The sequence below is a fragment of the Mangifera indica genome, chromosome 6, assembly GCF_011075055.1.
Source record: "Mangifera indica cultivar Alphonso chromosome 6, CATAS_Mindica_2.1, whole genome shotgun sequence".
Lineage (NCBI taxonomy): Eukaryota > Viridiplantae > Streptophyta > Magnoliopsida > Sapindales > Anacardiaceae > Mangifera > Mangifera indica.
In genome coordinates, this window is record NC_058142.1 from 6087536 (window position 1) to 6099350 (window position 11815).

General features: G+C 30.1%; 1 protein-coding gene across 4 annotated transcripts; it reads right to left on the reverse strand.

Annotated features, from left to right (window-relative positions):
- Positions 1-1382: 1382 nt before the first annotated feature.
- LOC123218580 (putative disease resistance protein RGA3) lies at positions 1383-5620 on the reverse strand. 4 transcript variants are annotated; one of them, XM_044640075.1, is made up of 6 exons: positions 2580-5620; positions 2221-2299; positions 2076-2141; positions 1803-1920; positions 1572-1640; positions 1383-1409 (listed from the first exon to the last, which is right to left on the reverse strand). In XM_044640075.1, the coding sequence occupies exon 1, from the start codon at positions 5469-5471 to the stop codon at positions 2622-2624; it is 2850 nt and encodes a 949-aa protein (XP_044496010.1). In that variant the 5' UTR covers positions 5472-5620; the 3' UTR covers positions 1383-1409; positions 1572-1640; positions 1803-1920; positions 2076-2141; positions 2221-2299; positions 2580-2621. The 4 variants fall into 4 exon arrangements, with proteins under 4 accessions (XP_044496010.1, XP_044496009.1, XP_044496008.1 ...); XM_044640074.1 differs by having other exon boundaries at positions 1803-2141; XM_044640073.1 differs by having other exon boundaries at positions 2076-2299.
- Between the last annotated feature and the right edge of the window lie 6195 nt (positions 5621-11815).

The following is an 11815-nucleotide window of genomic DNA, read 5'->3' on the forward strand; positions in this document are numbered from 1 at the left end:
CACTCATAATATCTCTAAGTGGGTGCATACAATAAATGGTATATCCTTTTTCTGAGTACAACATATCTCTAAAATTATATAGCTTATGTTATAGGTGCTTCTTTTTAACAACCTTCTGGAAAACATATCTTATGAAAAATTATTGTGAGAAAAATTTGCATTCATGGGTCACTCATAATCTCTCTATCTATTTCCCACACATGTTTCAAGGGATTTCTTTGTCTCAAGTGTTTTACGAGATTTTTGTATTCTACTCATCACCTTAATGCTTAAAAAACATGAAAATCAGTTTTTAAAATTGTAAAATCAATAATATGTTTTCTTTTAAAATCATGATCTCGAATCGATGTAAAACTCATCTCGAGCTTAATCTAACTTTCGCCTATCATATACATGTCTGTGACTCTCATGCCCTATCTTATTTTCTATCTCAAGCATATCTCGACACTTCAACATAACCTTAACTTTCCTTAAATTTTCATGGAGCTTTTATAAACAAGTGTTCTCTTTGTGGAATAACATATCATTTTTCAGTCTTATGAACAACTGTTTAACTTTAGGAACGGACATTTGTTAACTTATTTTAAGTATATACTAACTCTCTCATTCACGATTGTTTGCCCTAGGGAGCAAAATTATCATTTCAACAACATAAATGACCACACTATCTTCTACACAAACATTCAACACATCCTAGCTTATGTGGTGTGAATGACTGCACATGTCCCTTGTATGATCTTCTGTTGCAAATCGAAAACACTATTATAATCAATGAATAACCATTCTTATCCTAGAAAGGATCGTTCATTCGCATATGGAGTATCGAATTTCAGTTGTTTTTGCTGGAAACAAATGACCCCAAATTAACACCTGAAAACACAACTCCATACCCCATTGATCTAACAGATCCACAAATCATGCTTGATCATAAAATTATTCCAAACATAGCCATACAATTTCATCATTTTTATATATATTCTCAACACTTCATCTAAAATATATCATCATTCAATTATTGGATACATCTCATATGATTGCAGTATATCGGAAACATTAAATCTCTGTGTATTCATCCTATATAAATGAAAAGATGAAAACAAAACCACTTATTTTTTCCTTCAAGTACTCTTGTCTTCTTTAGTATTGGTAAAAAGAAAATTTGAACAAATTACATGAATTATTAAGTCTGTCAAAATCAACCAATCAATTGAAATTTGAATGCAAAAGAGAGACACACAACTTGAGTAATGAGGCAAGTTTTGGCCCATGAAGCATGGACATATCTCATTTCTCTCAGCCATCGAAACACCTTTCAACATTTAAGCCTTGGAATGTTCTGGTCGAAGAAACTTGTAGCGGTAGTCCGTATTGAGAATTCCCCAATTGACCAGCTACTTATCTATTAAACTCTGCATTGTGACAGACAAGTCCATAATCGGTCACTATATATAAATGTTCAAAATCATAGTTAGCTAGGATAAACAACAGGATAATGACATAATTGGCATTAGCAAAGGGCTTTCCGAAATCTTAATAGACGAAAAAACTAACCAGAAGACGAAAAAACTAACCAGAAGATGAAAAACAAGCCCCCATAGGATCTCATTGGAGAATTTACTCCACACAAAAAGCTGCATAATCTATAAACAGTAAGAGACAACAACTATCAGTATACATACACACACACACACACACACATATATATATGTGTGTGCGTGTGTGTGTATGTATGTATGTATATAAAAATAACATTTGTGGTTTTTAAAAGTTTGATTTTTGAATGATCTTTCTATAAGTCATACCTGCCATTGATCGGGAAAGTAGCAGGTAGCAGTATCCAATTCTATTTTTTCATGTCCCATCATTGTTGGGGAGAAAGAGTAACTGATGAACACAGAAACTGCAAATCTTCCCAGAGACCTCATCCCAGAAGAACAAAGTAAATTAGAAAGCCACAAAGCATTAAACTTCCTTTCTCCACCTAATTCAAAATTAAGGGTGCTAGTTTGGGATGACAATTAAATTTTCCAAAGATATCTAAAAAATACATATGTATAATTAAAGGGAGAGCTTACATGGGATATCAAAGCAGAGATCAAACAGGTTACATTGTAACCAAATGAAGTGACTCTTCCCCACCCCTGTAACATTTATCATTATCAAGTACAACATTTGAAATGAAGCATTAAATAACTATATAGAGTATCAATTACCAATAACCTGTTTCCTTGCTTCATTGCTTCCTTGGGAGTACGAGGTTAGCCTCAATCAGAAACCAGAATGGAAATTTCTTCAGAGGCTGTAAAAATAGAAACATACATACATATATTTATCAATTGATCTAATGGAACTTCAATGTCGAAATTTGTAAGTAAATTTTGCAGCATAATTTTTCAAAGCCAAAAAACTTAATATACTTAAATTTCAAAAAAGAAAAATGTTGAAGTGCTTAAATATTAAAATTGAAATAATGAAAAAGATACCAGACAACAGTAACATAATCAATAATTTGACTTAAACAATGTTTTTCTTAGATTTTAATTAAAATGTAATAAAAACAGAGCCTAATTATTTATTACCTGTGGCTTCTGGGTTGACTGTCATTGCTCACTTTGTACAAGCTAACGATAGATGCTGATATCAGGGATGTGAGAGATCTTGGGCCAGTCCTCTCCTGTTTCCTTGTTGTATCGTTCAGTTAGAATAGGACTTCCACTTATTTGCAAATGATGGAGTGTTGTCCTCTGCAGAAGGCGGTCTGGCAGTGCCTTTAACTTGGGGCAGCTTGCAAGAAACAGTACAGCAAGACATGGCATGAATTCCTCTACCTTGCAATCCCATTCTTCCCATTCTCTCATGCTGCTAAATCTCAATTCTGTCAACTTGGGAAAGTGAACGCACAATGAAGATGATGATGAGGTCTTACTTTCGATTCCCCAAAAATCATCGTCCACTTTTTTCACTCTGGACATTCCTTTTAGTTTTAGTAATTTAAGGAATGGCAAATTTCCCAACTGATGCAAATGCTTACAGTTGCAGCACGCTCGAAGTACTAACTTCTTCAGTTTGGTTAAATTCATCCAATTAGTGGAGGGTACTGTGCTGCCTCTGTAGCGGGATATCGATAAATCCTCTAAATTTGGCGGCAGTTGTAAGGTTTTGAGTATTTGTTCATCATTCTCACCTAATCTCTCCTCTTCTTCACTTTCATAAAATTCTAAAACCAACTCGTTGAGTTTTTCCTTGTTCTTAAATACGTTTGTCAGTTTACCATCGCTCACATCTGTTAAATTTCCCAACCCTTTTACTGTAAGGGTCCCTTCGAGACGATTCAAATTTTTCAGTCCTTCAAAACTACAAGCTTTGTTATCATGATCTCCACCACGTGGTATGACGAATTCACTTAATTTTTGAAGACCTGTCAATTTCTCAACCCCTTTTGGCATATAAAGTGGACTACGATAGCAAAGGTCTAATTTCAAACGTCTTAAATTTTCTAATTTTCCAATCCCTTGAGGCAATGTTTCGACCAAACAATTTCCTAATCTTAAAGTGTGTAAATTATATAATTCACACAAACTTTCAGGTAATTTTATTTTATGTTCCCATTGTTGGTAAAACAAATTAAGATATCTTAAATGTATCAATTTTTCTATCTCTTTTGGAATCTCTTCAAAATTAAATCTAGCATCCAACTTTAATAACCGTAAACATGTCAATTCATTAAATAACCTCACTAAAATGTCACTAGTCAAAGGATTACTGACAACAGGTTTAAATTCAATAATGAGACTACGTAACCATTTTAATCTACAAATAGATGTAGGAAATGAAGTCCCAACTCCTTTCAAACATAACATTAAATGACGAACTTTGTGATGAGAAGAGTTTGCAAGTGGGTCTTCAACCCCATGGACTTCTATGGATAAACATTCATTGTTACCCAAAAATTGTGCAAAATCGTACACTATATCATGCATCTTATAATACCAAGAGTTATTCTCTTGTAAGAGAGATCTCGTCATTAAACAGTTAAAATACTCTTTACCAATTATTTCCTCATTCTCACCATCTTTTTCTAACTCAAGATAACCTTGAGCCATCCAATACTCAATCAACCAATGTTTAAACATATACCCACAATCTTTTGGAAATATGGAACAATATACAAAACATCGTTTTACCATTGGAGGTAAATCTTGATAACTCAACATCAAAGGGGCTAAAAGACCTTTTTTAATATTTTCCAACTTCCACAGTTCACTACATAAAACACGTTGCCACTCCTCTTTAGATTTTTTAAATCGCAAGAGACTCCCAATAGTTTTTGTAGCTAGAGGTAACCCTTTGCATTTACTGACTATTTTCCTACCAATTTCTTCTAAATTTTCATACTCACCAAGAGATCTTTCAGAAAGAGCAAGCTCTCTGAACAATAACCAATTCTCCTCATAAGACAATTCACCAACATTCATAATATCATGTGAATTCATCATACGTGCAACCAACTCTTTACGTGTGGTAATTAAAATTTTGCTTCCACGACAACCATTCCTTAAACAATGATAGAATGGTTCCCATTTCTGGAAATTTTCAGTCCACACATCATCTAAAACGAGTAAAAATTTTTTATTCTTAATTGAGTCACAAATACATTGAAAAAGGGGTTGTAATTCAACTATATTAGGAGTATGACCTTCAAGAGACTCAATGATCGCTTTGGCAACCTTAAACTGATCAAAAGGATCTGATACACACACCCATATTCTTTTATCAAAATTGTTCTCCACCTGATTGTTATTGTAGGCAAATTGGGCAAGAGTTGTTTTTCCAATTCCCCCCATCCCTACAAGTGAGATGATATGGAGGTTTTGTTCACTACCCTCACACAATAACTTGCTTACTAAATCATTCTTCAAATTATCTCTACCAATTATATCAGACACATCAATAAAAGAAGTAGTTTGTAATTGTTGATTATCAGGTCTCTCAATAGCCAGAATCACATTAAGATTATAATAATTTTTCTCTTTGGCTATAGCATCTAACTTTTTATTTATATCAGTTATCTTAACTGCAATGTCGCAACGTAAGAGAACTTCTTTGAAACCAAAACAAGGAGATGGAAAGAAGCAACACACCTTCTTCTTTGGAGCAAGAGCATTGTGATCATGACCTCCCTCAATTCGCAATTTCAGGATTGCAGTATGCCATTCATCCAACACATCTTCCATGTCATAGCATACGTCTTTCAGCCGATGTAACCATACTCTCACAGCTTCTTCCTTCATTTGTTTTTGCTCTGCATCAAATAGCACAGCTTGAATGGCTCGAAGGTGGTGGGTAAGCTTGTCAACTTCTTCTTCAACATCCCCAACAAGGCTCACTTGTTTTTTTATGAAGCCAGACGCCTGCTCAGAAAGAATTGAACCCAGTTGCTTCAAGACAAAAGAAACAATTGCTTCAGCCATGGTATTGATAGATGAAAGGTAAAGTTATCAAATGTGTGTTGTGTTTGTGAAAATGCTACCGTCCTTTGTTTCAAATGTTTATAATGCATGAAAGATGAGGAATATTTTAGCTATTGGGCAAAGTGAAACCTTGCTTTGATGCTGGTTTACGTGCACATAAAGCTTTTTCCTACCTATTCTAATTGTCCTTCCTTTCGTTCACCAGAAGTTTCTTTAAGGTAAAATAATTTCTGCCCTCTTACAATTTGACTTGCTTTACTTTGTATTTCATAAAGAAAGATTCTTAAGAATGAGTGTCAAGCAAGAAATTGCAGAAATTTAAGAAAAGGAGATTCCTAAAAGCAAAAGTGAACAGGAGGTTTCGAATTGATTTCTTTGTTGTGCAAATATAAATCCTAAACAAAATGCCAACGTCAAATAATGAGGGAGTCAGTTTAAGTGGTTGAGGGTTTTTTGTGTGATTTTGTTGAAGGGTACAATCATCTTTTTCTCACTCTCAACGAATTTTCATTGATAGAATTGAAAAAAATGAGGGTTAGGCTGTTATTTTCATAATTAGTGGATGTTTTCCATTAAGTTGCTCAAACTAGTAACGTATACGAAAGTTTTCCATTGTATATTATTATATATTGCGCACAAAAATGTGATATAATGATAACTATGTATACATTTTTTATATACAATTTAAATATATAAATGATGTATTATTATGTGATTGTATAATTTTGAATTAAAAATAAAATAATATTTAATTATATGATAACATATCATCTATGTACTTAAATTGTATCCTGAAAAAATATATATATAACATTATTCTAATTAAATAATTAAAAATATTGTAATTTTTTCAATTAAATTTTTAATAAGAATTTGTTGACATTTAATAATTCATTTAAATTTTATTTTTATTACTGTTAAATTAGGAAGAAAGATTCCAAGAAAGAATCACATATATTTATTAAATAAAACCAATTAACACCGAGTATTTATTAAATATTTTATCAATAGTTTTTGTGTGTTTTATATTTATTGCATTGTGTGTAATGTAAGGAAAAAAAAATGTTGTAGTATTTGGTAAATGGTAATTTTGAATAAATCACATCCTTTATTCAGTTTTTTTTAAGTGAAAGTCTGCCAAAATCTACCCATTAATTCATATCTATACAATTTTCACGTAAGTTTGTTGATTTTGAAATATTAAATTTCACCAATTTTATTAATTTTAATATAATTAAATAATATGACAAATACTCCTACTCAAAAAACCATCCTTAAAAGTATCTAAATTGAAGGTGGAAGTTCAATATAATTAAATTGGCTGCTCAAACAAAAACAGAGCACTCTGTTTCACTAGCAGATAAGAAAAATGGAATGAAATGACTTAATGGAATTCTTTTGACAAAAGCTCTAGCCTAGAAAATGATAATCAACTTTAATGGTGATATAACATAAACTCAAAGTCTTTGATAATAAAATGGGACTCTGCCTTAGAAAGTAATAAAAATACAGAGAACTCTGTTTTGTTACGGGGTGAAGTGGAAGTGGTTTACTAGAATGCTAGATTGCAATGATAAAAGACCCGTGAAACAAGGTAGCATTTCATCTTCTGGTTGAGCGATGGGCATATCCAAAATTGAAAGCTAGTAAGTACAAACGTAACAGAAGAGCTTATGTTTTCATTATTTTTTTGTACTTTTATGATAATGTAATAAACTCGAAACTTTGTTGGAACCCATATCACTTTATCCTTTCTTCCTTCTCCCCAAGAAAAATACAAACACATATAATGTGAGTTTATACAAATATCTATCTAATTGTGTGGTTCATCTATATTATGGAATGTGTAATATCATATGTATAAATAATATATATAATTTTATTCACAAATAATAACATATCATCAACTAATTAAATAATTTTAAATTAGAGATTAAGAATGACAACAAAGAGCATAGAAGAGATTTTAATCCCCGTCTATATCCCTATAGAGGATATCAATCATCTTCTTTGTTATAAGGATGAAAATAATTTTTTATTCTCTCCCTATAAGGAAAATTTTTCTTTTTATCCTCTCTTTGTCCCAGTCTTTACGAGAAAAAATTTTCTCTCTGTACTTTTTAAACACAAAATAACGATATTAAACAACAAAATTAATTAAAATTAAAACTAAGACATTATTTTAAATATCACAAATAACATATATTAATTACATTAATATGCATAATAAATTTTGTCATCTTTATTAGAAATAAAATATTATTTACTCATATAGTTAATAATTTTACGTAAAAAACAATTTTTGAGCAGACTTTTTTTTTCAAATAACAACAAAGTTAGAGGTGTTTGGTGGTTAACTTGGATTTTTAGACGATCTCCATTAACTATAATTAGGTTATATATATATATATATATATATATATATATATATATATATCACCGGATTTAAAAATCAATAATATATATTGAAATGCAAAATCTTGGTTTATCAATGAAAAAGAACACAAGGTGATTGTATAAAATATGGTTAGCCTCATAGTTATAAACCATATGAATCATGAATATTCATATCAAATCTAACTATGATGTCTCAGGTTAAATGATTACTTTGTACACTAGCACAATTATAGGATAAGTCATTTGACTACGATTAGTTATCTTTAAAAAACGGTTCTCTAATTGTTAATCCATACAATACCCTAATGACATGATCGTCATCATCACTTGCACTAATATTATTTCATGATATTCAATGAAGGTATTCAATATGTCTACTATGAGATATTATTACCTAACTTATATCACATTTGTAGGAAATAATTCAATAATTTAATTTATACATCAAGTGAATTATCTAGACAGTTTACATACATATTTTTTATTAATGCAAAATAAAAGAAATAGTTTATGTATATGAACAAAAAAGTTATTTCTTTTATTAATAAATTATTACCAATATATATACAAGATAAAACGCTTTAAAACTGACAACATGAATGGTTTTTAGGGTATACACTAACAGTTTGTATACCAAGATGAATGAAGGTCAAGACGAGATCTATTGTCTTGGAAATATTGGATTTAGGATATTCGTGATTTAACCCTATTTTGAGTTTCTAAATGAATATCGATAAATACTGAAAATTAAAATCTTTAGACATAGTATAATATAAATCACACGAAGGGTGTTCGTGATGACATGCTCTGAATATATCGATTAACGATTAATAAAGAATCAAAATTACTGTTTTGACAACCACGAGCTTGAAATTGATTAGGATTGGACAACAGAAAGATCTTACCTATGCAGAACGTATGATTGCAAAATTAGATTTGACAAAGTGTTTCTTTATCATGGTTTAAGGCTACGACACATTGCTAGATGTTTAGTATAGTCATTAAATTTTTGGATGCATTTTTTAATCATTCAAAAAGGGGTTCATAGCTACACTACCATGAACCTAAAATGTCACACCAATAATCCAAGCATTTTAAAGAGTGAGGATTAATTATCTTAGGCTGGCTAACACCTTTCAAAGGGTAATAAAGTAAAACAATATAAATTGTTATATAGGTGCAAAAGTAACATTTTAAGAGTTAAGATGTTAGTGAGATATAATGAGATCGCTAAAGTATATGCTTAATATATATGCATGATCATAGTTTAAATTAAGAATTTACAAGGACTAAATAACAAATACATATTTGTTAATTAACAAACACACATATAAATAAGCCATTAGTTCACTTTCAAGTGAATAAGTTCATTTGGCATTTGTAATTGTAATTTTAGATTAATTTTTAATAAATGATTTATTATTATTCAATTCATATGTATGTCATTTATATGATCAGATGAATAATAATGTTAGAGTAAATGTCCTAAAGTCAATCACATTTGATATTTGTAATTATAATTTTATATTAATTATTAATAAAAGAAATGGATTTATTATTATTCTATTTATATGTATATTAGTTATATGATTGCATGAATAATATGTTCTTAGAATGGTATAATTGTGATGAGGGGACCAAATGACTGATAATGAAAACCCTATGCACACATTAAGTGGTTATCCTAGAAATGTCTATAATTCTGACATTACTATAGCCAAGGGCACCAGTAGTGATGATAGGATTATTATAGTGTAAAGCAATTCCAAAGAAAAGTGGTGCAGGTCTTAGGTGTCAATTTTGTTTATCAAAAGCATGGTGCAAAACATGAGTGCAAGTTGTAAATGTGTTCACTAGACTGAACTAACCAAAAGATATCCATGTAGATGATTGCTCTAGCCTATGTGGCATAAATTCTTTAAATAGCACTTGCGGTCTCATAAGAGATTTAAGCACATACTCAAACAATACTACTTAATTAGAGAGATTATTTAGTATGATGATATATAACTAGCAAAGATTGACACAAATGACAAATTAGTTTATCCATTGATAAAACCTCTGTTGTAGTAGAAACATGCTAAGCATTAAGTTGGATACGACATTAAATATATGATTGAGCGATGATTTTAAATATTATGTCACTCAGAAATTCAACAGTTGACAGATGGCCAGTTGGATACCAAGCATCATTTGTGGCCGCATTGTTGGCTCCTTCTCTCACATTACAAACATATAGGTCTCCCTTCTTCTTCTTCTTCTTCATCCTCTATCTCTAGTGATTTCTGATAAGAAAATCTAACACTGATCACTTTCAATTACTTAAAATTGAATTGGTTTGCTATTTACATAATTTTGCTTGGAACCAGAAATTGAATTATCAAATTGAGCTTTAACACAATTTCTTAACATGATACTAAGGCTAATGATCTCAAATTCACTCAATCGAATCTCTCTGTTTTGTCATTCTAGTTCGGCATTTGTCAAGTTATTTTTGAATACTTTTCATTCGAAATAAGAGTAGATATTTTGTGCTTTAAACGTTAATTCATGTAGATTTTAAAATCAGATTAATGAAATTGGCGTTTTGGTTTTACAAGTTTCACTTGGATATAAATGTAAGTCTAACTTTGCTAAAGATGGTCTCTAGTGAGGAGAGAAAGAAAACATAGGGATTTTGGGAGGTGAAATTATTACTTTTTAAAATTTGAAAACTTTAGATGGGAGAGAATTGTGAGCTTTTAAACATAAGGAGTAAAATGTAATAAAACTTTAATATTTTAAATTTTTTTAGTAAATAACGATTTTAGCGTTAACCCTAATTGAGATTTTTAATAAAAATTTTGTTATTTATGAATATTTGAGTTTTTAAAATTTTATAAATATATATTTGTTTTTATATTAAAACTTGATAGGAAATAGTCCTTGGGCCTTACTTTAGGCTTTAGTTTTTGCTGTAGACGTGGCTTCTTGTGATTTTTGTTTCAACCAATGGGTTTATTAAAACTTTAGGCTTTACTTTAGGCTTTACTTTAGGCTTTAGTTTTTACTTTAGGCTTTACTTTAGGCTTTAGTTTTTACTTTAGGCAGAAATACTGCTTAAAATTATTAAAACTTGAACGGCCCTGAAATCTTAATACTTGAAATATCAAAACCGCTGTAGTCACCGCACACAAACTTTAGAAATTAGAATAGTGTTATTCTGTCATCGAAACATTTTCTCCCATTAAAAACCCAAATTTGCTCCCACTCCACTAACCCATTTTCTATTGGAATTCATAGTATTGAAGAACCCTTCGTTTTCTTTTCTTTGTACTCCAACCTTCACCAAAAATAACTCTCATCTCTCTCTTTTCATTTCAATTCTATTGGAAGAACTTTAATCAACTTGTTTTTTATCATTTGCAAATTGGGTAGTGTTTTGGAACAACAAAACTATGTATATTTACTTTGAATATACAAATAAATATATTTTTATATGTATCGTTATATAATTGATTAATTTTGAATTAAAAATAAAATAATATATAATTATGTGACGATATATATAAATACATATTCAAAATGAGAATATATAGTATTATTCATTTTCGAATTTCATATTTCTTTCCATCTATATGGAGATTTTAGAATTTTAATCGATTTTTTTTTTTAAATAGAGAAATAGACTGTTCCTTTTAGGTTTTTTTTTGTTGTTTATAATTAGTTTTTTTTGGTCGAATTTTGAGAGTTGCTTCTAATACTATTGAATTTTGTTTTATTTAGTGATTTGCTTGTGTTGACTTACGATATAACTGTTTTTCTTTCTTGAAATTATTTCATTTTTGTATCTTTTGTTTAAATTTTTGACGAATTGAGTTGCAACAAAGGAGCTATTTTTACATTTTGTACTTCAACGAATGACTTCATTTAGAAATTAATTTCTATTGAGTTGCAAAAATGACTTG